This window comes from Anarhichas minor, unplaced genomic scaffold (genome assembly GCF_050575085.1).
Source record: "Anarhichas minor isolate MPS153535 unplaced genomic scaffold, ASM5057508v1 ptg000007l, whole genome shotgun sequence".
Taxonomy (NCBI): domain Eukaryota; kingdom Metazoa; phylum Chordata; class Actinopteri; order Perciformes; family Anarhichadidae; genus Anarhichas; species Anarhichas minor.
Window position 1 is genome coordinate 13,644,311 of NW_027466453.1, and position 26,492 is coordinate 13,670,802.

At 45.5% G+C, this 26,492-nt stretch overlaps 3 protein-coding genes across 4 annotated transcripts in view; 2 read left to right on the forward strand and 1 right to left on the reverse strand.

The window, feature by feature from the left end:
* coro7 (coronin 7) overlaps positions 1-4,820 on the forward strand; it is a 93,910-nt gene extending 89,090 nt beyond the window's left edge. For both annotated transcript variants that reach the window (XM_076085959.1, XM_076085960.1), the window contains exons 17-28: positions 93-201; positions 301-387; positions 517-659; positions 846-950; positions 1,088-1,173; positions 1,450-1,591; positions 1,706-1,795; positions 1,924-2,040; positions 2,173-2,308; positions 2,448-2,539; positions 2,677-2,763; positions 3,138-4,820. In XM_076085959.1, the coding sequence (XP_075942074.1) occupies positions 93-201; positions 301-387; positions 517-659; positions 846-950; positions 1,088-1,173; positions 1,450-1,591; positions 1,706-1,795; positions 1,924-2,040; positions 2,173-2,308; positions 2,448-2,539; positions 2,677-2,763; positions 3,138-3,146 (1,203 nt within the window). In that variant the 3' untranslated portion in view covers positions 3,147-4,820. The remainder of the gene's footprint in view (positions 1-92; positions 202-300; positions 388-516; positions 660-845; positions 951-1,087; positions 1,174-1,449; positions 1,592-1,705; positions 1,796-1,923; positions 2,041-2,172; positions 2,309-2,447; positions 2,540-2,676; positions 2,764-3,137) is intronic.
* A 602-nt stretch (positions 4,821-5,422) lies between these two features.
* On the forward strand, positions 5,423-7,639 carry pam16 (presequence translocase associated motor 16). Its single transcript, XM_076085962.1, has 5 exons — positions 5,423-5,529; positions 5,963-6,047; positions 6,444-6,580; positions 6,734-6,799; positions 7,483-7,639. The coding sequence occupies exons 1-5, from the start codon at positions 5,527-5,529 to the stop codon at positions 7,567-7,569; spliced, it is 378 nt and encodes a 125-aa protein (XP_075942077.1). The 5' UTR covers positions 5,423-5,526; the 3' UTR covers positions 7,570-7,639.
* Positions 7,640-12,519: 4,880 nt separating this feature from the next.
* Positions 12,520-16,083, reverse strand: glis2b (GLIS family zinc finger 2b). Its single transcript, XM_076080522.1, has 6 exons — positions 15,906-16,083; positions 15,525-15,655; positions 13,840-13,995; positions 13,585-13,718; positions 13,377-13,495; positions 12,520-13,259 (listed from the first exon to the last, which is right to left on the reverse strand). Exons 1-6 carry the CDS (start codon positions 16,081-16,083, stop codon positions 12,520-12,522), a joined length of 1,458 nt encoding a protein of 485 aa, XP_075936637.1.
* Positions 16,084-26,492: the final 10,409 nt, after the last annotated feature.

Genomic DNA, 26,492 nt, shown 5'->3' on the forward strand with positions numbered 1-26,492 from the left:
ACGGCAGCGGCTGGAGATTACAATTTAAAAACTGTGTTCAGTATCCATGTTGAGTGATTGAGTGACTGATTTGGGTCCTCTCCTCTCCTCAGCGCTCTCAGCCTGGCAGGCTACCTGACACAGCCCTGCCCACCGTCGAAAACTCTGTTAATGTGGTGGACTTGTGTTGGGACCCCTTTAACGCACAGCGGCTTGTTGTGGGTAAGTGAATACGTTCGACTGCGTAGGTGTGACCTGATAAGTGTGTGTGTGTGTGTGTGTGTGTGTGTGATTTAACTTGCGTATTTCTATTCGTGCTAGCTGGTGATGATGCAAAGATCCGGGTGTGGCAGGTACCAGAGGGAGGGCTGAAAGAGACCCTGACTGAGCCTGAGGTCCTCTTGCAAGGTAGGACCGGGCCCACCTACCGAAATTACCTCAATTTAGTTTTCTCTATAAACAGATTGTTGATTGACAAGCCTGACGAACAACAGTAGAAGTCAAGTTGATTGACAGCTGCTGTGACCCCCCTCGTAGGCCACACGGAGAAGATTTACTCCATCGAGTTCCACCCTCTGGCCAGCGGACTCCTGGCATCTTCATCCTACGATCTCTCGGTCCGACTGTGGAACCTGGAGAACAGAGAACAGGTCAAACTCCTCACCGGACACCAGGACCAGGTGGGTGACCAAAATCTAGGACTTTATCAAATCTTTGAACACAAGAGTAAAACATCATTTATGACAGTTTGGACATTTTGAATGTGTTCGCTGACACACACTGGAGTAAATGCATCCACTGTCCATTGTAGCCTCTGAGCTTCCCGTTCTTCTTCCTTCTTGTTTCCGCTTGTTGCTTGTATGCAGATCTTTTGCATGGCGTGGAGCCCAGATGGTAAGCTCCTGGCCACAGTGTGCAAAGATGGGAAAGTTCGCATCTACGACCCCCGCAAGTCTACTGCGCCTGTGCAGGTATGTACAGCACATCAGGGAATATGGGAGCATGCAATTCAAAAAAAGATATTTGTTTTTAGGTGTGTATTAGCACACGTTGTTTTTGTTTCATTAACTAATTCAATCTTTGAATAATTCTCTTATTCCTTCTTTAGGAGGGCCCAGGTCCTGAGGGCCACAGGGGAGCCCGTGTGGTGTGGGTGTGTGAGGGCAAGTACCTGTTGGTGTCAGGATTTGACAGGTACTGAACATGGAAAATACTTTCTTTGTTAAAGCGTTCCAAAGCTGGCAAAAATATGTAATATACAGTATGTGTAAGAGTGATGTCCGTGTTCAGATGACAATACTAACAAAACAGAACTATGTGAGCGTCCTGCACAAAAGGCAAACTGCTTGTTTGTATTTCTACTGAAAACAGTTCAGCTGAGTGTTCAATTGTGTATTTAATGCATCGTAATTCAGTGGGTCGGTCAAAAGAAAAGCTCACCATGAACTCTTCCTTGTCGTCCTTCTGCAGTCGCAGCGAGAGAATACTTTCCCTGTACTCTGCTGACTCCGTGTCCTCTGGAGCCATAGCCTGCACCAGCATAGACACCTCTCCCTCCACACTCATCCCTTTCTACGACCCCGACACCAGCGTGGTCATCCTCACTGCAAAAGTAAGCAACAATAAAAACAGACAAAATATAACTGCATGTAAGGCACATTTGAAGATCAAAACTGAGAACAACATGAGAATTAGATGCAACCTGTGTGTTTGATTTGTTTTCCAGGGTGATACAAGAGTGCACATTTACGAGATTGTCGCTGAAGATCCGTACTTCATGGAGTGCAGCAGTTATAACTCTCCTGAGCCACACAAGGTACTGAGCTGAACTCCCTCGTGCTTTCATTCATCTTCGTCATATTTCAATTGTCTGTCACCATACACCTGCATGCTGCACATGGACAGCTGAACTCTGACACTTCCTGATTGTTTCCTGTTTTGCAGGGCTTGGCCTTCCTGCCCAAGTCAGAGTGCAATGTGCGTGATGTGGAGATAGCTGTGGGACTCATAATCACCAAGACGGCTATAGAGCCAGTGGCCTTCCGAGTGCCACGGGTCAAGGTGAGCCAGCTACACCGCCTAGTTGACTTAATACTGCATACTTTGCTACCTGATGGTTATTTATAATAAATGGCTATTGCTTTTACGATATAAAGTATAAATAACTGTGTGTGTGTGACTCTGTGTCTCCAGAAAGAGTTTTTCCAGGACGACGTGTACACCGACACCGCTGTCTGTTGGGAACCAGCACTGACGGCCTCTGCCTGGCTGTCGGGCTCCAACGGCCAACACAAAAAGATCAGCCTGAAGCCTAAAGACATGACGCCAGGTGCTGACATGGACCATATGCATACACACCACGGAGCTTTGTCCAACACATCTCTCCACCTAGATGGAGATGCTACAGTCTACATGTACGTATATTAGATTTGTGGTTTCTGATTTTGACTCTGTGTGTTTTTTTTCAGTGAGTGAGGCCCCCAAAGAGGCTCCAGTGAGGAAATATCTGCCCTCGTCAGTTTACCTGGAGGAGAAGACTGATGAACAGAAGAAAGAGGAGGTGAGGATGAGCTCCATCTCGCGTGTGTCATGTGTGTGATGATCTACGACGCACGTCAAAATCCTACCGCTGAATAAACGTAGCGGTATATTTTTACTCGTGTGTCTTAACGCTGAATGCGTGTCTGTGTGGCCCAGCTGCTCAGCGCCATGGTGGCTAAGTTGGGGAACATGGACGAGCCGCTGCCACAGGATTCCTTCCAGGGGGTCGACGAGGACGAGTGGGTGAGTGAATGTGATGGAAGCAGCTAATGACATGTCATGCTTTAAGCTAGTTATTTTACTACCGCTGTATATAAGTATGTGTATCATCATATGATGATATGACAAATGTTGGCAAAATCACATTTAAACTAAATAATTTGATTATCTTCAGTGGAAAAAAGTAAAACAAAAACGTGTTTTTAATTAGAATTATTAATTTCAACACCAGTTTTGATAAATGATAACACAACATCATCGTATCACAATAGTCTTCCGCTGAACGCCGATAGCTTAACATCCAGCACTGAGACAGCAGGGGCCGACGAGGTACTCGAGTAAAGCAGATGTATTACAAGTCTCTAATCTCTGGTAACTGTGCCTGTTGTGTCGTCCAGGATGACTAGAGCGGACGCCATCTTGCCTTTGATTCAATCCTGGTGCCGACAGCAGAGAAGAGACAACTTATCTACGGTCCTCGGAGCTTAATCAGCGAACATCTCATCCTACGGCGCGCACAAAGAATACTGTACAATGTGAAAATGATATGGGGGGAAAAAAATCACAATAATCTTAACACCCTCTGGTATCAGTATCCATCACTATATCTGTAAAGGTTTGGGAAATCAAATGTCATGTTGTCTAGTTTGGTGTTCATCATATCCGACTGCATGAAATGTTATATGAAAATCATTTTTTGGTTGTAATCTTTAAGATTTAAGATCAAAATGATGTCACACTATTCATGATATTTGGAAAGAAATCCCACCATGCCGGATAATACAACAGTAAATATGAGAAAATAGTTCATAGTCTGAAAATAGTCGATTGAAATCATAAGTCAGGACACCTCAACACTGGTAAAGCAACCTTCTAAGTCAGGATCAGTGGTTGTAACAGACCAAACTGATTTTTCAATTTTTTCTCTGATATGCAGCCAGGGTTTTAAGCATGGTAAAACACTCTGAGGTGTCCTTATATATAAATAATAATGGCCTCCTCTTGTGCCCAGTCTGTTATTTTCTGCTAAGATGCCAGGTTGTGTATCGTTGCATTGTGAGTGCACATTTACCTCCAGCTGTGGACCACTGCTTGCTTCTTTCTTTGTTTTTCTACTGGCCAATCATTCGAGCACGCTCATTCACGATGTGTCTTCGAAGGATGTAATGTTGTTAATGATCTCGTCGCGTGAGTGAATCTCTCGTCTTCCTGTTCGATCAGGTAAAATGCACACACACACAGGATTACTGTAACACGTTCAAGCCTTCAGCAGCAAAAACCACACTGAGGATACAACAGGGTCACCAGTGTTCATGTTTGGCCATGAACTGGGATTTCTTATGACAACATTAAGTTCCCTTTTTCTTTGTTAGCCAATGATAGAATAAAATGCCATTTTAACAATAATGTGTCATTCATAGAATTGATCAAATGTTTTGCCATGCGGTAGTCTTATTATAGTCTTATAACTCGGGGTTAAAGGTTAATGAAACTAAGATGCCAAACCACCTCTTTTTTTTAGTTTTTAGAGGGGCCTTTGTATACTCTAAGATGATTATTTACTTTCTTTCTTTTCTTTTTAGCTGGGCAACGTTTAATCATGATCTTTGTTGCCAGACTGTTTGTGGATATTCCTCACTTAAATGAGCTAATTTTCTTATCTAATGTTAACTAGCAGTAAGTGTTATTAGCCAATAACAGTACAGTATTAATAACTTGCAAAACAGCCATAACAGGTATCATGTAATCTCCAATCAGGGCTACAGCAATAATCAAGTCTTGAACCCACCAACAACCGCTGACGGACCATCGATTCAGCCGTGCGCGGCCATGCACATCGTGTTGAACAGGTGACCTGCAGGTGTCGTCTGTGTTTGTGTGGTGTACACTGTATGTGCTTGTGATTCTCAAACGCCATACTTTGTAATATTCAGATTGGATTAGCTGCCTTCCATTGTGTTAAAGATAACTTTCCTTTTTATACACTGAGTAGATCATTGTTGTTGTTTTGTCGTACTTGAGGAATGGTTTGTGGAATTTTTTTCAATATTGTCTCGCAATAAAAACATATTTGAACCAAATACTACTTTTCGTTTTGCATTATTGTCTCTTCGGTGGAGACGTTTGGCACAGAAAATAAATAAGTGCATAAAAAAAGAATAAATACACAAACAAATTGATTGTGCTCTTTACTATATTGTGCATAATATTGTTTATATTAATGTTATGAAATACATTCTTTTATTATAGTTTGAGGGTAACATCTGGTCAGGGACAACGGATGGAAATAAGCCTTCTAGGCTAACTCTTGCTCAGTAATAAACTAATAGAATACAATAAAGAGCTGTTAAAATAAATATTGTTTTTGTTTCTGATGTGTAAACATGTCTACCTGCTAGAGAGAACAGCATCAAGGCAGACGAGCCTGACATGACTGTTGGTGATACTTTTAAAATAAAGCGAAGTTATTAGAATAAGGGGTATGATAATGTTAAGTGTTCACTTTAGTAGTCTCAGTTAAAAGCCTGCTTTAGTCTTCATTTGGGGACATACAGATATGTATGCAGCATATTTCAGAGAGAGCGAGACAGAGAGCGAGAAGAAGCTGCAGTTGACCTCCAGGCCACTAGGTGTCAGTATTATAAACGGCGCGGTCCACCTGTTTTCTCTTGAATTCTGTGCTGTCGGCGCTTCCTTGAACTCTGACCCTTAACTAACCTTCATTGGGGTACATGTGTGACAACAGACAGCCGCTCACTGTCTCGAGGACCCGTTTAATATTATAAAATGGTAAGAATACATTTGCTGTCGCTAACGTTAGTGAGTCAGTTGTCATGCTAGGTAGCATTAGCATGAGACGTGTGTTTCAGCGGTGTCATGTCGCATGTAACGTTGCATAAGGTAGCTGCCTCCTCTTCACAGGGACGTTGTGAATTTGATTCAGGGAGAAAATAATGTGCCAAAATGTATGTTCATTAATGTCCACAGCTGAATTAAAGGTGCTGCTTACATCATCACCTGCAGACACTCATTACCTCATCAGCTTAATTGATTTTGGGACTGATGTGGGACTCTGTAACGTCACTGTTCAAAATGAGGACCACTGAGTGACTTTAACTCGCTCTCTGTTTTAGGTTCTCATGACTGTCGATGTGGAGATACGTCTGCGGATTGTGTTTTGTGATTTAAACTGTGCAAACCTGAAGTTTCGTTTCCTCTGCAGGCTAAATATCTTGCACAGATCATTGTGATGGGAGCACAGGTGGTGGGACGTGCGTTTGCTCGTGCTTTACAGCAAGAAATTGCAGGTATGATCCACGTGTGTTTAATATTACTATATATTTTTAGCAGATGATACTGAACCGCTTTTTTTGCAAATAACTTCACGTGGTTATCTACATTGGACACATCATTCACAACTAAAAGCATGCGTGTGTTGTTTGCTCAACACTGCCATTGAAATCACCTGCACCCAGAATGCACCTGTGAAGACACCTGCAACCAATTAGATCACTTAATCAGAGCTTGAACAGGATTCAGGTTTGCTCTCTGGGTGTGCACAACAATGGAGGGCAATGAGAGAGATTTTGTGTCTGATTCTTAGTTAAATCGTTTTAGCTCTATGAAAAACACTCTTTGCCCTTTACATTCACTTATATTGTCTACTGAACTGAAGTTGTGAGTATTTGTTGTTTCTCTCGCAGCCAGTCAAGCAGCAGCGAAGGCCAGGAACAGTGCGGGTCAGCACTCTGCTGCAGCCTCCAGCATCACTGGGATGAGCCTGCAAGAGGCACAACAAATCCTCAACATCTCCACACTCACCCCCGAGGAGATTCAGAAGGTGCGAACACACCGTCCGTCTCCTTTAGAGTTTTGTAGCTAACAAAGTGTTGGCACTAAGTTACATGAAATGTTTCTTTACCTTGTGTTGTGATAATGTTTAGAAAATAGGTCGAGGTTCTTCCATGTTCTGAAAAGTGTTCTTCTCTTCCAGAACTACGAGCACCTTTTTAAATCCAATGACAAGTCAGTGGGCGGGTCATTTTACCTCCAATCAAAAGTAAGTATTCCGTTTCTTAGGATGCTACACGATGGTTTTCCAATGTGTTGTAGAGTGGACAGTGAAGGCAATTTATCGTTTAGAGGAGAACCGAATATGACCTCATTGCAATTATGTTTAGCTCGCTAAAATACAAAAACGGCATCAGAACATATAAAACGAATATGACATCAGGAAGCCATCAAACCAAATGTTTTAAATCATGGCTTAAGACATCAAAAGAATACTTTTGATTTTTGTGAAGTGGTACTTCAAGTGAAGTGGTATGATAAGGTACTTATCATAGTCAGTGTATCACCTTCATTATGTTTAGGTGTTAAATACCCGTTTAGCTTTAGCAGTCCAGCTGACCAAAACCATAAGAAGTTGAATGTTGGCACCGTTTTGTAAACTCTTTTTAAGATTGACTCTGAGTCTCCTAAGAAGATTTAACCTTTGCCTTCATATCGTGAAGTTATGGCTTTAGTCATTTTAGTGTAGCAGTGTAGTGCTGTACCAAAATATTTAACACCTTTTTTGCAGTTTCAACAAATCGACTGTCGCAACTGTGTCGTGTTTAAAATGATGATGTGACTGTTTTTATCTCTCGCTCTCTGCTCTGAGTGAACCATCGTGTGAATTGGTTGTTTTAAGTGTCGTCTCTTCTCTTTCACTCGGTCATTATTGTTATTGGTTGTGTGCAGGTGGTGCGGGCTAAAGAGCGTCTCGATGAGGAACTAAGTATTCAGACACAAGACCATCCGCATTCACAGCAGAAAACGGAAACATGAAATTATGCGTGCCCTGTCTCTCCTCTCCCCGTCCTCTGTAAATTATATCCCAATAAAAGCCTTTTCTCTAGTCTTGACTCTGTGGCATTTTAACAATAAAATATGGGCTTATTCATTTTTCTTTTAGATGACTCATATGTAAAATGGTGTTTATGGTTTCAGATGACCTAAATCCAAAAATAAATATATTTATTTATTTGTTTCAGCTACTGTGGATTTTAATAGCCGAAACGCTGAATACAGTGAATGAAAGTGCAGCATGTCGACTATTAATCAGGATAATATGATTGTTTTTATTCCGTTGAAGTGTGGTGGCGTATTTGCACATTTCTATAAGATGGAAATTATATTTTTGGAACAGAAATGAATACACGAGTTGTATCAAATACAACTTTATTAAACACTTTTCTTTTCATTGACATTATCATCAATATCGTAATAAAATTCCTCTAAAACAGGAGAACACCGCTATGTTGTACCAATTTGAGACTTTTACAACTCTAAAACTCTGCATGTTCAACCACAGAACATGATGCCAGGAAAAATATATTTTCATATAATCATTTTTTTTTTCATATAGTGTATAACTTTATTTTACCTATAATAAAAAGGCACTTGGAAAAATTAAAATACTGACAATATCTCACAAATGTGCAAAAAACATAACTTGGAACAGGCCTTGCGTGGCCCTAGTCTCATCATTAACCCTTTGTGCAACACTGTGGCACTCCGGTCAATGGCACCCCTTTATAATGACACTGACCTAGCTAAAACAAATTCTGTGCCCTGGATTTCAGTTCCACCTTTTCATAGCATTAAGTGAATATTACTTTAAAGTCTCCAGGAGCAAGTACCAAAACAAGACATCAAATTCAGACATTTTAACGACTTAGGATGACTTTTTTTACAATTATTCTTGGTTCTCAAAAACAACTGCTGAATAGCGCTGTACACTGAGAAAGGATGTGGCGACATCCCCGTATCTACACATGTTATGGGAGGGGCGACAAAAGTGCAGTTCATTACAGACTGAGCTCAAAGGGTTAATGGATCATACAGCTTATTTGATAATTCGAAAAGATGTGGACCCTGTGAGGGTCCGTGTCATATTATTCAGCTTTCTGCCGCCTCGTTCTCTCTCTCGCCCTGTCTCTTCGATCTGCAGGAGAGAGAGGGAGACAGACGGGGGGGAAACAGATGGGGGGAGGAGAGGTGGGTTTCACTGTTGCCACGGAAACCATGTCTAGCCTACTTAACACCTGTTTCTGATGACATCACATGCCAGGGTTGTCCTCTCGCAACGAGAGATTCACTTCGATGCCCAGGCTGAACCCAGAGAGATGCTGCTGTGTGTGTGTGTGTGTGTGTGTGTGTGTGTGTGTGTGTGTGTGTGTGAGAGAGAGGGGGGGTGTTTGAGATAACAATGACTAAGAATCACTGAAGCAGAAACAAAGGTTTGTAGTTCATCTCTGCTGTGAACCCTCACAGACCTGTGGGAGGCCTCAAACAGGAAGGGTTATATATTTGTTTTTGTTTACTGTGAACTGCGGCTTGTTAGTCTGTTTTCCCCATCTCTGGTAAAATGCTTTGTGGCCGGGAGGGGGGGGGGAGTGGAGCCTTTTGGGTTTAATCTATAAAAAAAAAAAGAAACCAGCCAGAGGGCAGACAGAGTTCATTGGCCTAGTTCTGTGCAGCCTGGTATGCCCGTGAGTCGCTGCCACATCGGGCACAGCACAGCCAGTGACTTCAGAGCCGAGAGGGCCGTTTGCCGGGTAGGTGACCAGATGGAGAGCGGCTGCACGTAACAGCTATCCTCTGCTTCTTCTCCTCCGCTGGCACACTGCCTCTCTCTCCCCCCCCCCCCCCCTCATCTCTTCCTTTCCCTTGTCCATTCATTCAGCCAATCCTGTCCCTGTTTGCTCTCATGCTTTCCCAGCGCTGCCCGCCATTTCACAGTCAGATGTTATTTCTCTACGGACTCCCTTTATCTGGTGGTGGAAATTAAAAGTCAGAACAAAGGAAGCAGAGTTTGCAGATCTAATTTAGCCCCGGAGATAATTCAGTTGGGACACTTAATACAGACTTGTATTTTATGCCTACACCATCTCTAAATGATCCCTTAATGTGATTGTCATGGAGGAATGTGATATCATTTGGTCCACTAGATATTTTCCCCCTAGAACAGTGGTCGCCAACTTTTGTGGCTTGCGGGCACTTAAATGAAGCAATATCATCCCCTTATCACGGCCTGGGTTTACACATATGAGCAGTTCAGCTAAAGAGTGATTTCTCTTTCCCACATTATTGTAACCATATTCAGTATTTCACAAGAAAGGAGACTAAGAGTCTACAGCCGTGCTATCAGCTTTGGCTGCGCTTGGGCACAGCTGTGTGTTAAAAGCTAACATCAGAATTGTAACGTGCTCACAGAGACAATGTCTCACAGAGACTATTTATCTGGCTCACCAACTCATTTTAGCATATTGGCGTTCTAATATTCGCTAATTAGCACTAAACAAAGTGCAGCTGAGGCTGTCAATGTCATTAGTTTAGCGGGATTTTGGTCATAAACTTAAGTATCGGGCAAATTTAAATTTTGACCCTGTGATATCACTATGTAAAGACGGGGAATCGCCAAAGTCATTAGGGTTCATCCTCTGGGGAACATGAATGTCTGTACAAAATTACATGGCAATCCATCCAATTGTTTCGATATTTCAGGTTGGACCGACCAGCCGTGCCATCTATTGAGCCACATTGCTAGCATCGCTTAAAAGCAAACAAAATAGGAGGGGAAATCTGCAAAAAAATAACCACATTTTGTGTAAAATAAACCTTTTCCTCCTCCTTATACAAAATGTAATCACCATATGACCCTTCAGATTTATCTCAAACCCCCCCCCCCCCCCCGGTTAGGAACCACTGCCCTAGAGGACCCCCCCCCCCCCCAAACCTCTCCCTCTCGTCTTCTCCTCAACCCCGTCAATGACTCATCCGCGACAGCAGAAAGCTGAGTGCAGAGCAGCCGTCACAGAACACAACAAGCAACTTCAACATCAGAAAAAAATGTCTCGTCTGAACAGCAAAAACATAAACATAATGACAACAATAAAAAAAATTTAAAAAAAACAGCAACAACTGATTATTTGTAAGACTGGGCGATGGAAAAGTGAGACCACCGACATACGCAGAGATGGAGGAGTGAAGAAAGAGGAGGGTAGTTTGTGACAGTCTCTTGAGGGAATGTTCCCGGTGTTGTGACGATCCTCTCCTGCTCCCTGTACCTCTCCGCTGGGTCAACATCGTGCATGCATTAGCACTGAGCAGGCCTGCAGTGACTCCACAGCAAAATAGACCCTTGCAGAAAAAATTGCAATCTATTTTTGCAGTTGGCAGTAACATTTTGTAAAACATGTAAGGAATATATGTGGTAAGTGCGTGTAGACGGCTTAATCGAACCGTGAGAAACGTTTTCCCAGACGTCAAATTAGTCTTTTTTTTTTGTTTTTTTTGTTTTGCCCCTTTGGACAGCGTAAAATGAGGCAGTTTGCAATAGTGTGGCTTTCTCGTCAGTCCAGCTGTGTATGTGGCATTGAGTGCTTCACAACCCCCTCTGTGGCACAATACGTGCGTTCCCTCTTTCCAGCTCTCCAGGTATTTTTGGCACAGCATGGGACTTGTTGAACTTGGGACAAAACTTCAACCGACCAGGCTAAGTTTGGGCTTCGACTGGACGACCACCTGTTTTTCACAGCTGGTTTCAGGTCGGTTCGCTTTTTTAAAAAACAAAACACTAGTGTTTATCGCCACAGTGGCCCTTTCATCCACAAACTGGCCGTGTTGATTCAATTTTTGGGAAAGCAGCTGGACAATCCAGAAGTGGAAACAGTGCGAGTTCTGTAAATGGAGAGCGGAGACGCTGTGTATCGAGTCCTGCCAGAGGGGGGAGCCAGACACACTGGGGGTTTACATATCACTTGTGTAAAAGTAAGTAAGTGATGATTGGTCATTATCAGGTGATGCAACACCGTCTGTCTGTGTTAAGCCACCAGTTCGCTCTGTGCCCTAAAAAGCCCCTAGTCTGCACACATTCTGGTGGACTAGGCTGGTCCATCTTGGTCACCCTCCCCAAACTGGGGACAGATTGTCAAAAGTGCTCTCTCCCAGTTCATGTTACACTGAGGGAGCTGAGAGGTTAGCAGCAGTTTGGAGGTTTCAGTACGATAACCAGCTGACACTATTAAGTGCTGTGTTTAATTGAACTGTCTCGGAGCTGAAACTGCAAATCCAAGACCGTTTGAGTTCACTTGCTTTGGTTTGGCAAGCCCGTCTGAATCATATTAATCACAGCCGCCTGTGAAAAATAGGTCATAACTTCAAAATCAACTGTGGAGAATCGTCCTATTACGTGCAAGTTTGCCTAACTGTGAGTGCGTCATTCAGTTACACGGTACATCTATCTCACTGCTACGCCGGAGGCACACTGTCTATGCGGCACAGTTATATAAATACTTATCAATGAATCGGGACTTTTGTAAGAACACAGAGCACTAAGACTGTCACATCAAGGAAACAGGAATGAATAAAGAATAAAATACAAAATAAGAGAGCAAAGAGGAGCCCATTGTCGGGCCTTGTGATAGAAATACGGAGCCGTATATGGTCCTGAACAGAGTTCTTGGGCCCCAAGTTAGAGTTTCCCATCAATACAAGAGGCTTGCGTTGTGTAGGTGTAGTGCTATCTATTGTTTTGCTGATTGAGGGTTTGATGAGTTTCTATAGTTTTTCTCCGTTTCTCTGAAACGCGTTGCCTGGATTTGATTGTGCGAGCCAGTCCCTATCACCCTTGACCGTGTGTTCCCCCACTATGGCGTTCACCCTCCCATCCCGACCCCCTGAGCTCTTCTGGAATGTGTGTGTGTGTGTGTGTGTATGCATGTAATGTGTGTATCAGTTGACCACAGCTGGTTTGAGCACCACGGTGCCTGGGGGGATGACCACCCAGGACAGGGGATCATGGGATCCCGTGGAGAGGTTCAAGACCCCCCCGGTCACCTCGTTCTCTGCCTCCTCCCCCCGTCTCCTCTTGGCCTGATGGCTGTGGGACCTGCGCTCAGACGAGGCCCCCAGCATGGGCATCATCGACAGGCCCAGGGCCGAGGAGGGGAAGCCTGGGGAGAGCAGAGGGGATTTGGCCAGGCCCAGCACGGAGCCGTTGAAGGACAGGATGGACGCGCCTCCCAGGCTGCCTGGAGGTGAGCCGGGGCAACCGAGCGCGCTGAGATCCAGCGGCCGAGGACTGAGGGCGGACATGGGAAGGGCACCGCCCAGACCCTGCAGAGCATGGCCTCCAAGGAAAGCAGCCGCTGCCCCTGGGATGATAATGTGGGCCGCACTCACATAGGACAGCTCTGAATCCTTGCCCCTTCCGCCAGCAAGCACTCCACTTTGACTCCCCCTCAGCAGCGAGCCCACCCCACCCGAGGAGCCCTGCTCCTGAGTCACAAAGTGGCCGTGGGCCTTGATGTGCTTGCGGAGAGAGCTTGGGTCTGTGTAGCGCTTCAGGCAGCCCACCATCTTGCAGTAGTACGGCTTGTCCACATAGTGCGTGCGAGTGTGCTTGAAGCGGTCGCTGGAGTTTGAGTAGCGCTTGTTGCAACCCTCGTAAGGACAAATGTAGGGCTTTTCACCTGCAGTGAAGGAGAAATTATCCAAATGTTGAGAATGCAGTGACCAAATCTCACAATTTTACTTTTTGAGCGTTTTGACTTTAGCGGTGGCGTACTGGGTGCGGCTGTACCACTGACCTGTGTGTGACCGGTTGTGTATCTTGAGGTTCTCCAGGCGTGAGAAGCTCTTGTTGCAGGTGGGACAGCGATGGGGCTTCTCGTTAGTGTGAGTGCGGATGTGGATGAGCATCTTGTACCTGCAACAAAACAAAAACAAAAAAATTCCTCTTTAATTCTCCACTGATACCAACACTTAATAAATTACCCAAGTGTCTGATTCTCTCACCTAGCATTGAAACCCCTCCCTTTGCGAGCACAGCCCTCCCAGTGGCAGCAGTACCCAGAATTCTTCTCAGGCTTGACATGGAAGTCATTGACATGGTCCACCAGGTCTTGCAGGGAGTCAAAGAGCAGGTGGCACTAGAGGAGAGAAAGCATTCACCATTTCAAATGAGTCGTAAGTGGTGATAATGCTATTTTGAGTTGATCTTAGTTTGGAAACAACGGGTTCATAAAATGGGTTTTACTCTCTTGGTCTTACCTTCTTCCAGTGGCAGGCCAGCTGTTCATCCGCCGATAGGTCAGGAGAGGCTCTTCTGTCGCTAGTCTGTCCAATGAACATGGAGGATGGCAGGTGAAGTCCCGCCCCAGCTCCGATTGGCACGAAAAACTGAAAGGCCTGTGAGATGTGAGAATTCTGGTAAACGAGCAGAACAAAAGGAAAAAAGAGCAACAGGATTATGAATCCACTGCACACAAAAGAAAGAACCACGCACATGTTTAGCACCATCTACACGGCAATATTGCCAATAGGCCGTCAGCTGGGTGACGCAAACAGGTTCTGATGGCCTCGCTAAGAAGATAACTTGATAGAGACAAACGTCTTTCTTTTTGTCAATGGAGTACAGAACAGCTGATCTTCATCTCTTCTTTCAAAACTCCACTTTTTCTCTTGTAGTCACCCGCTGCGTGCTACAAAACCTCCCTACATCCCCGAGCTCGGCATGAGAGCTGCAAGATTCATTGAACCTCAGCTGGGGCTCAAAGAGCTAATGCACCGGCTTACATACACATGCACACACACACATGCACACACATGCGCACATGCACACACACACACACACAGAGCTAACTTAGCTCAAGCCAAAAACTGAGTGGAATTTTGAATAAAGGAAAAATAAGTCAGAGAGTAGGGAAGGACAGAGAGAATACTGTCTCATCTTCATGTGTCAGAAATGAGTACTTGATCAATTTCATAAAATCACACATATTCCCCTGCAGTCTGCCTCTGCATGTTAAAGTTTGTGACACAGTTTGTGAGATGCTGAAGGGGAGAGAACGTGTGAGTATGTGTGCAGCTGTTCTTTTATAACAAGCGCTTACTTTTGTACGTGTGTGAGAGAGAGAGAGAGAGACAGAGAGAGAGAGTGAGAGAGAGAGTAAGTGGGGACAGAAAGCATCCTATCTGCGTCCACTGGGGATAAGTAAACTGTAGAGTATCTGTGATGGTGGGTCAGCGTGTCTCAATTCAATTGGGAGGGAATTGAATTAGGCGGTGTGAGGTCTGCATGGCTGTACCTAGTCTTAAATTTGATTATACACGCACACACACACACAAGCATACACACTGAGACACACTTGCATGCCAGTGGGACCACTAAGTGCAAGTTAAGCAGACAGAGGCATTTGTTGGGGACACAAGAGGTGTTTGATAAGAGCTACCCCCCCTCTCTCTCACACACACACACACACACACACACACACACACACACACACACACACACACACACACACACACACACACACACACACACACACACACACAAGCCTCCCACCCCTTGCAAAGCCTGATTCCCTTATGGAGAGTGTGACACAACCCGATGTTGTTCCTGACTTGCTGTCCCCAGCAGGCTGAGTCACCGCTGTAGACAGGAGACAGTGTTTACTGCGTTGAGACAGTGTTTACTCTTTCAACAACTCGGAGGTTAACGAAGAGATGGGAGACAATAGAGGTAGTGGAGGGCAAAATAAGGTGTGTAAGTCGGTCAGTTTAAGTTTAGTCTTGGGCCTCTGGACCTCTTAGTCGATTAGTTGACTTATTGACCGTTTTGGTCTCATTATTTGATTTCTTTGGTCGATTACTCGTTCTTTATCGATCAATTTATTATTCGACAAAATAGTACGAGTGTAAGTCGACTACGAATGCCCTAGTTTAGTCATACTCACTCCTGAGGGGATGTAGTTGCCGTTGGTCATTTCTGGAGAGCTGGTGGTGTGGCGAGAGGAGGGAGACATGCTCAGGTCCACCGCAGGGGGTGTGGGGGTGTCTGCCCGATCATGGGGGACCACCTGCACACCTGAGAAAACACACACAGACACACACACTTGTTAAGAAGACCTCTCACCTCTGGGATTTGATATGGAGGCTCTAGCGGTTCTGTTAGTCCACCACTTTTGTTCAGACTTAAATATTTGTACGTGGTAAAAACAATATGCTTCTAAACATCAGCACGTTAGCATTGTGAGCATGTTAGCATGCCACCACTGTGCCTAAATGCAGCCTAACAGAGCTGAAGTCATGACTGCAGACTCTTGCTTTGTTGTTACCTGTGTGTGGAGATGCCGGCGAGGCGGGCTCTATGACTGCGGTGCCATCGTCCGCCATGCGGAGCTGGCGAGCTCGCTTGGGGTGCAGCGGGGAGATGGGGGGAGAGCGCGCCCCTCTGTCCCACCCATTCGCCCGCCGAGGGAGCTTCAGGTCCAGGGGCTCGTCCAGGGACAGCATGACCACAAACCGCTGACCTCCCACCTGCACAAACAGTCACAGAGGGGCAGAGTTAGGCCGAGTGGGGCCAATGAAGGATAGCTTGGTTTTCATAAAACCACACATACAATGAAGCGCTGCGTTCCGACGTGAGACAGTGACAGATTCTCAAAACCTGCAATATTTCCCACGTGAATGTTGTAGAAAGTTTCTCACACTCCCACTGGTTACTCTCCGACAATGGTAAACAGACCACAATCGTAAACTGACACACTGAGTAAGCCAAAGAAAAAACAAACACACACACAACCATAAGAGATCTGAGTGACCCCCTCCTCTTCTTCCATGCTGACCTTTACTCGCACACTCTTCCTGAGGAATTTCTACAATCCAATCCAGATGGTCACCCTCACCGCCAGCTCTGCTTAACCCCACCCCTCGGCCAGTCACCAGCCCTTGCACCCTGTCACATCACCCCCCCACCCCAGCCCCCACAGTGTGCACCTTCAGACCCCATGGACCTTTGAGACCCACCAGCGACCCCCTCCCGGGGCCTTCAAGTCCAGCTGCACCTACTCCCTCCACCTCCTCTAAACACACTGGCCTCTGGACCCAGCCCGAGGGTTGTGAGCAGGAAGTTTCATCTTACTGTCATCTTGAGTTTTAGTTGTCGTCTTCCTCTGCCACCAGACTGAGCCAGCGTCCCTGTGTTGTACCTTGCAATGAAGTATAGACATTCCTGTCCACTTAAATGTCAACAAATGCTGCGTCTACTCCTCTTCATCCAGCGTGTTCCGCTCCGCACATATAGGCGGTGCTAGTACAGTACTGCTGGTTTAAAGCCGAGCTCTCTATTCAACACAATGTGTTAGGGTTCACTGCTCCTTCTCCCCGGCCTCACACACACACACACACACACACACACACACACACACATCTCCTCAAAGCATTTTCCGTCGACACACACAGTTGCAGGGTGTCCTTTTTTTCTGCTGGAGTTCATGTAGAGCAGCTCCCAGTGTGCATGTTGAGTGTAGATACACGCACACACACGCACACACACACGCACACAAGCAATTAATCAAACTGTAATTTCGACAAATTTACCCCCTTCTTCCTCCCTCTCTCTCTCACACACACATGCCGACACACACTCACAGAAGCCCCGGTTGGTGGTGAATGGTGGGCTTTGAGAGCGACTGGCCAGGGGCCACATGAGAAGCTCTTGTGTCTGGGAGGCACGGAGCAGAGAGGTCAGCAGGTTCACCAGCCCAACGAGGGATGGCCACCAGCTCACACACACACACACACACACACACACACACACACACGCACACTCAAACACACAACCAGAGGGAGAGGAGGGGGTGTAAAGACTCAATCAGCCATAGATAAGAGGATGATGATACACACATGTACTGATGCAAACAGAGGAACATACTGTATGAACATGCACACAGGGCAGCATTATGGCATTATCAGTGAGCTCTTTCTGTTTTGATGCGTACATATACTGTATATATACACATACATATATACATGTATGTTTCCACATGCACATAGAGAATCGTATTTGGCAAAAATTCCCTTTGGATTGTATCTGACTATAGACCCCACTAGGCTAGCACATGACCCACCGGTTCATCTTGATCTTGACATCAAGTTTCTTCAGTTGCTCTTCGGAAGGGATCTCAGCAGGAGGATTGATTGACAGCCAATAACTAAAAATGTCGACCCATCCCTTTTTTTCCCCATTTTGACAATTAACAGATACAGTAAGGCCCGCTTGTGTTTGTCTCTTGGGGGTGTATGTGTCCCTTCTTCACCGTCTAATAATGTCTCCATCCTTTGCTAAATGTATCCATTATACCCTGACACATGCTTAATGTATTATTATTATTAGCTCCATCAGTTGAACCCAGTAATGATAAAAGTGTATTACTGGCTGTTGCTCTAAGAGAGTTTGTTATGTGGGCAAGCACTGCCATTAGCTGTGAAAATAAACATCTTTGGATCAGTCAGAGCGGATGTGATCCTCATTTAGAACAAGCTGCGGTTGATACCACATCTCTCTGGATTGGCTGCGTGTGACTAACTTACTGTAACTCCTACCACACAGCCTGCCAAGACTTTTGGCTTTATTGTTTGGCCAAAGTAGCATAAAATCGTCTGTCAGCCACTTTGATCGAGTAAAAGCTCTTACCCTGAGACCGAGAATCAGCTTAACCTTCCTATAAATCCTCCTATCAGCTGCGGGGACAAACAGGAAACTGGCCGTGCTATAATCAAGGCTGTAAAACACGATGAGAAACAGATATGGAACTTTTTTTGATCCTTATAAATGTGGAAGATGACCCATTTTGGCACCTCAAATGTGATCAACGCGTGATCCTACAGCTCTCCCTGTGTGACCAGCGGAGAGACACTACAAGAGTCTCCACACACAAAAGCTCCTCTCAGGCGGCGGCTCCACGTGCAAACCATTACTAAACCTCCATAATAGAATGTATAGCCAATTTATAAAAAATGTGTCCTTTCCCCGTTATAATGAAGAGCATTGTTGGTATCATTCAGCCTGTTGCATGTTGTAGAAGGAGAAAGGTCAGTTTAAATCTGCAGTGAGCTGTAATGGAGTAAACATTTTAGCCATTTTGTCCCTTTAATTCTAGGTAAGTATGTGTGTTATGTGTGTGTTTTTACTGACCTGTTCACTTCCAACATATTAAAGCTGAAAAGATAAGTCGATCAATCCATTAGTCCACCAATGGAAAATTACTCAGCAACAATTTTGACTTTTCAAGCAAAAGTGTCATATTTCCAGTTTTGGAAATGTTCTTACTTTTCCAAACAAGCACTTTTTAAGATATCACCATTTTGTCACTATTTTATGACACTTTATAAGCCAAATCCGATTAATGTAGAATTCATTATTTCTAATGTATATATTATATAGTATGTTTATAGTTCATATTCTATTTGTTGTGGCTTGGTGTATTTGCAGTGTATTGTAATGTATTCTTTATACTGTGTATTCTGTAGATCTCTATCTCTAGTATGTAATGTATTCACTGTTAGGGTTGCTGCTGTAGAAATATAATTTCCCAATTTGGGATTAAAAAAGTAAATATATCTCTCTATCTCTAAAATAATCCCCAGATAAATTGATAATGGAACTAATTGCTAATTGCAGCCCTACAGCATATTTACCCTTCTTATAATGTTGAACTAAAGCACAATTATGTCTTTTCATAGAGGCTGTTGAGTATGAATTAAAAGGAAATAAATATCGACGGTGATTTATTAGTCGCAACTGTGCACAGCCTCAAACAATACCAGGATGAAGATAAGGTAGCTGAAAGCATGGCGTACTGCTGGCATATCGGCTCACAGTGGTCTGCATATCTCTGTGTGCGCGTTCTCAAGGAAACAGGCATGACAAACAAACTCTCTCGGACTTCCGAGGAAACTCAGCAGGTCATAAGACATCTACAATACCCGCTTAACCCAAGGCAGTCAATCCCGCACTAATGTGTTCCCTGCGGGGGCCCGGCGAGTGCACAGCTTCTGGTGAATCAGTCCCCCACTGCTGGATTTCACCTCAGCCCACCCTCACGATTATTTCTTAGTGGAGAAATAGTTGAGACCGGCTGGGAAGTGACTCACAGCGTGTGGATCCTGGACTGAAGTTACGGGATCTCGACTACGTCCTCCAAACAGCAACAGCCACTGAGAGGAGGGATTGTGGGAAATGTGAGACAAAGAGAAAAGGGCGACGGAGAGAAAGAATGATATACAGTGAAGAAAGGAGTATGGTGTTGGCGTGATATGCGAGTGTGTGTGTGCGTGTGTAAAGCTCAGTGGCGGATGGCTGTGAAGTTTGTGGAAGGGGTGTTGGCTGGCCCCCATGCAGACTTCCTTGCTCAGCCGTGGGGTCGACAGTCTCTCTGAAAGGCAGCATTGTCCCTTCTCTGGGCCCTCTCTCTCTCTCTCTCTAGCAGAGTAAACACAGGCTACAGCAGAGAGAGAGAGAGAGAGAGAGAGAGAGAGAGAGAGAGAGGAGGGATGACCGGAGGGGCCACAGCAAGGATACACTAGGGTGAGGATGAAGGGAGGAGAAAGTGGAAGAGGAAGAGGAGTCCTGAAAGAGAGGTTTGTGTGTGTCCTCTTTAGCAACCCCGGTCACCTATTCCCCTGCATAACCCTTTCCCGCCCGAGTCCCACATCCACCCCACTGCGTAAGGAAACCGCCCTTTGATGAGGCGTGTGTGTGCGTTCGGGGTGAACGCGGGTCGAGGTTGGAGGGTGTGGGAGTTGGCCGATGGGTGAGCTACCAAAAGTGGGGGCATCTGGTCAAAGGAGGGCTATGTGTTTCAACACCTCCATGCTCCCGAGGCTGGGCTCACATGGATCAGAGCTGACCTTTCACCCCCCCCCCCCCCCCCCCCCGACCGATTGATCTCTAGCCTGATGTGATCTGCGGGGGATCGCGTATCGGCTCAGTCTGCTCCATCTGATGGCGCGGAAGCGAGAGCCAACAAAAAGCACCGGTGAATATCAAAGCTGTGCGGCACAAGACGATCATGTTACAGGGCATGAAATCATATTGTGTAATATTTTATTTTCTGCGAGAGAATGTGTGTGCGCGCACGTTTTGTGTGACCCCCTCTGAGGTTGGCTGTAACTTAATCTGCCTCCTGCTGGGACCCTGGGAGGTGGTCTGTAGGAGGTAAGCCATCCCTCCCTGGGGCTCTTTGCTCTCTCTCTTTCATTTCCACACACAAACACACACAGACCTCAGAGAGAGAGAGAGAGAGAGAGAGAGAGAGAGAGAGAGAGAGAGAGAGAAAGAGAAAGTGGTGGGAATGTCTCACAACTTTTGAAGTGATGTTGGTGTGAAGGACATAAACCACTTAAAAACACTGCTGTTCTTGCAGGAAGACGCAATTCCGCAAATATTGTTGATGCAACTCAGTGTCCTTTTGAGGCCGTGGTGATCTTGAAATTAGTGAGTTCCGACACTTGTACAATTTTAAGACCAAGTTATGAAACTGCGATCGCAGCAGAATCTCAATGCCACGGCACAGTTTACCATTTGATTTCCTTCACTTGATCGGTCTGACAAGTCTTCACCACAGCACCATTAGAGAGTTACAGAGACTTACTCATTCTGTCCAGCAGTGACCACATGAAAGTAAACAACTCTGTTTAGTAAACTAATGTTCCTGTTGGTTTTGTAACGCTGTGGTTTAAACAGTGATGTGTAAAGACCTGCAGTTGCAGCGTGGGTCGTGTCTAGACCTGCTGGTTTTTACATCCACCAGGTGGGGAGGGGGTCAAAGGTGACTGATTGAGGCGTGGGTGTGGTGTGAACTCTGACCCCTGACATTTGGGTTTCACATCTTCAGGAATAAACAACCTGGCACGTTTCAGGCAGGTTTGCGCACACACTATTCTCAGAATAATCGGATTTAAGTGATCAAAGCGTTCAAAGTAAAGCGTTTACATGGACTGCAGCTTTCATATCACTGACAAGGAAACAGACAGTTAGACTGAGGTGAGACAAGTTAATAAACAGTTTGTTTGTTACTGATTTGGAAACACAAGTGCTCACTCCTTCACTCCCACTTCTGTCACCGCTGCTGACGTTTCTTGAGGTAAGTGATGCCACCTCCGCTCACACATACACGATTGAGCCACAGCCCCCGCAAACGCCCTTCACCACTGATGGATCACTCAACACACAAACGCACACAGCTGAGAGATTTTCGACTCTTGCCTCTGTCCTCCTCAGCCAGCTGACTCCTCAGACAGGAAACCTCAGTTTCCACTCCTCCTCCTCCTCCTCCTCCTCCTCGGGGCCTCTCATTCCTTCTTTCTCTCTCTCTCTTTACTCCTCTATTCTTTGCTTTTGTTTTTCCCTCACGTTCACCGCTCAGCTTCCTCTTTCATTTTGTGATTCTCTTTCACGCTCACCTACTACTGCAACCTCTACCTGGCTTTAATGGAACGTTAATTGCCAGATTATTTACACTATTCACACCATTTCTTCAAGAATAATGAAAGCAGTAAATATAACTCGCTCACTCTTACTGTCAATCTAAACATCTCCCCGTTCCCCTCGCCCCTGTTGCAGAAAAGCCCACTGGATCGTACACAGGATTACGTAATAGCAGCATGGAGCCGCTGGGGATGGGCTACCAAGGAAAAAGAGAAGTTGTTGAAGCACTGGAGCCACAACGCCTGAGGTTCAGAGACAAAGTGACAAATGTGCCCACATGCTTTAACCCAGGGAGAAACAAGTACAAGATTGCCACTTCTTCTTTTAGGTTTTTAAAAAGAGAATAGAAATATATCACCCTCAAAGTGTGAGCATGCCAAATCAGGAGATAACGATGCAGCGGAGGAGAGGAGGGGAAGAATCTGAGACAACACACGAGACAGGGGAGACACGAGAGGGAAGGAAGGAAAGAAAAAAAGGAGGAATAAACGGATTGAAGGAGGGAGAGAGTGCAACAGGAAGCTTCTCAGCGAGCTACCGATGGCCTCCAGCCAGAGTGTTCAGACGCTGAGGAATTCCAGGCAGAGGGCAGGCGGGGAGGGAAGGTGCCAGGAGGGAGGGAAGGAGGGAGGGAGGCACAGAGCGAGGAGGGCGGGTCGCACTTGTGGTTTGTTGTCAAAGGGGACTTCTACATGAGAAAGGAAGAGCACGCGATCGCTCAACAACAAGTGATATCTCAACATTAACATTTCTGTTAGGATGCAAACTGCGATATGAGCAGTCTGACACTAGCTTTCCTTGCTTTGGTTATGAATTATGGGACATTTAGCTACACAGTTTGGTAAATGGGAATCGGTGTGTACTGGACATCCATACTGGATACAAAATCGAAATACTAAGTTTAATAAATAAAGCTTCTCTTTGACTGTTTGTTTGACAAAACAACAGATTTGACGTTCAATTTTCAAAATGTTCTGACATTTTACAGACCACAATAGTTGTGTGATTACTCAATAATACAAAAGAATATCTAGGTGCAGCCCTACATGCTACATATCAGGAATTCATTGTGGTATTATGTTATGGGCCTGACACGCACACATGCGTCCATTTTAAACCTACAGGATGCAGACGTTTGTGCAGAAAAACACTGTAAAGAATACACTTCTGACATTGTGGATTTTGATCAGAGACTTTATATTAATAGCAGAGCAGGCTGAATTAAACATTACAGGGAGACGGTTAGTGCTACATAATTATAATTTGACAGAAAACACTCCACCAGACTCTGCATCTTAATAGCATCCAGAGAGGCCTGACAACGGCACAGCAATTCCACTTAGTCTGCCGTACAGTGAGATTAAAGCCACGAATGATCTATGAACAGCCATCTGACTGAGATTTCACATTGTGTCAGTAAGCCTTATGACCTGCTCAACCCGGGTTTAGCGCACGACACAGTGACCCGACTTGACTCTTGGTGGGGAGGGGATGGATGGGCGGAGAGGATGACGGATGAATTTCAAGGGAAGTATATGCAATTACTAGATAAATATAATAATGCTTTTCCTCTTACAAATAAGAATTTGACTTTAGATATGCAACGCTCATGAGATTTGTTTTTCATCATGTAATTTAGTTGAAGGGGCCAGATTGGGCAAATATCATTAGATTTTTTTGGTTTGACAGAATAAATGAAAAGAGAAGAGGCAGGTATAGGGGGAGAGAGTAGCTGCACATTGGCATGAGGCTATAGGAAACTTCCCCCAAGCCACAGTCAATTTATTAGACTCCGTAGTAGCTGCTATATGACATGAACAGTATGTGATTGAGGGGCCACGTGTTGCAACATGTGTTTTCAGTCACTGGTTAGTTTTTATCCCACCTACTCCCATTCAAAACCCGACACATACGTTTTTAATCAACTAAAAAACGGCTTTAATCTACACAATAAGATCAGCACAGCAATCAGCGGTTAACAGATACAACTCCACGGGACAATGACTCCGAGTGTTTGAGCTGTAAACCTACCCCAACACTAATGCTCGAGGCACTTCGCACGACGCCACTGTGGGCTTTGAAGAGCGGTGAGTAATCTTACAATAACGTGGGGCATTTCACAACAATGCAGTTTCATAGCGCAGCAGAGGGGCAGCGGGGGGGGAACCAATGAGCACAGCAGGAGACCTACGAGCGTCGGTGAGAGGAGAGAAGGCAGGGGGAAGAAGAGGAGAGAGGTATGTGTTTGTCTTTACACTCAGGAGATTTGAACACATCTCCCCACCCTGGCTTTCTTTGACCTCCCACTAAGTCGGCTGGGCCTCTCTAACTCCTGCAGGCCACCGAATGCGTTCCCTCCAGCCCCTCGCTCCTCCTCTCTCGTCTTTGCTCTGCCATACTTCCATATAAACAAAAACGTGCGTGATCTCCCTCAGCCCTATTCCCTCTCAACTCCTTCCTCGCGTCTTTGGGCTGTGTCCCCATCGTCTTTCATCGCTTTCTCCTCTTCTTCTCCCTCGTAGACCCCCGTCTCACGTGTCTCTCTCTACCGCTCTCCCCCCCCCACCCAACATTTTCAGTCCATTCCTGTGGCCTCTCCCCACAGGCAGTGATGCAATCCTCCGACTCCTGCGCGCAATCACAGGGTCTGGAGTTGGCTCGCCAGCGACAGCAGGGGCGTCACCGCACCATGCTCAGTAGGAAAGCAACAGGAGAGGAAAGAAAAGAAGACATGAAGCCAACGAGAGAGGAAAAACTGTCTGAGACTGTCAGAGTGGTGGGTCATAGAGGAAAAAGCACCGTGATAAAAGTTAACAGCTCTGTTTTACAGTTTGTGCATTTTCACAACTCAACTTGGGGTAAACATGTTTATGTTGTATGTGCATGTGGTGGGGTGCGTGGGGGTTATTTTGACTCTTGTTTTCTTTAAGGTACGGGAGGAACTTTTGAATGGATTTGATTCTGGAAGGCAACGTCCCAGCTCGTTGCCGTCTCATCAGCCCACTAACCAGCTGTGTCCGTTTTGCTGGGGTTGCTGGATGGGGTCTGTGTTTTCGGAAGTGATGGTTCTTTGCTACTCCCACACAAAATGCTGTCCTTCCAGCTGACTCACACCACCATTAGCATTATTCTAACAGCTATACTGGCAGTATGAAATCCAAGTAATATCTTCTGGAGGTGTAGCTTTGTCAGATCCGGCATTTGAACGTAATCTCTAGAAGTTACACTTTTCCAAACAAAAGTGTCATTTTCTCCATATTTCATTGCTGTGGGGCAGTACAGGTGGCACGTGTTACCACTGTGGTGTATAATGGATAGGCAGTGGTATACTAAGCCCTGTAGAGACGCATGCATGCAAAGAGTGATCTTATCAAGCAAAGTGCACTTAGACAGGGATGGAAAGGGAGGTTATAGGATTTTATAGGGCCAAGCTTAAAGCTGAAACCTTGTGATGCCCATGTGCAGATGTGCATGTGCATATATGCACGCACACGTTCGCCCCTGGTTTGCCAGCTTTTGTAGAGACAGACCTCCCCTGAAGGCAGCAGCAATGAGGTCAGGTTAGGAATGCAAAGCACTGGCACCTGCCTAAATCTTTAAAATTCCAGGTTCTCTCAGCACACACGTACAAACAAAAGGCCACTCCCTAAATCCCAGGGCAGGGTTTAAGCCTGAAGAGAAATGGCTTCAGCCCAAAAACGAAGCACACAGGTGTGCACCCCAAAACCTAATGATGTATGAAAGTATTACCCTGAATAACCACCACAACTTCAAGCTGCTTTCAGAACATAACTAAAGGCGCTGCGGTTGAACTCAACGGGAGATGTCTTGGATTTTCCCTCACTGGTGAAAACACAGCACCAGTTCTAAGCCACTGGGTAGGAGGGAAAAGGTCCAGAATTCTCTTTTTCTCTCTCTTTCTCTCTCTCTCTCCCACACAGTTAACAGCAAGCTGAGGGCAGATTAATAGGGGTGACATGGTGTATGGAAACTGTGGTAAGATAAGCAGCAAACCCGGGGTATATTTCAGCACCAGTTGCTGGGCCAATGACAACTTCAAGAATCCGGGAAAGCCATTCAGTACACGCACACATAAACACACTGATTGCCGTACAGACTGTGCATACGTGTATTAGTGTGCAGCATGCTGTCTGTGTATTGCGGAGTTCAGACCAGTTCAGAGCACTGTGGTACCGCTCCAGCTTTGGGAGGGGTGCGCCTGTCTCACAGCCATTTCCTGGACGGGAATATTATGGCACCACACGCATGAGAAACAAACCCCTTTCGCCTTTACACGCTGACCCCAGCCACTTTCATTTGCTTGCAACTCAATAAGCCACCGGCACATAGTGAACTCCCCGGGAAGCAAGTCTTCTCATTCAAAAGCCGCGGTAATACGATCCCAACAACAGCTTTATGCAACACGGCCTCC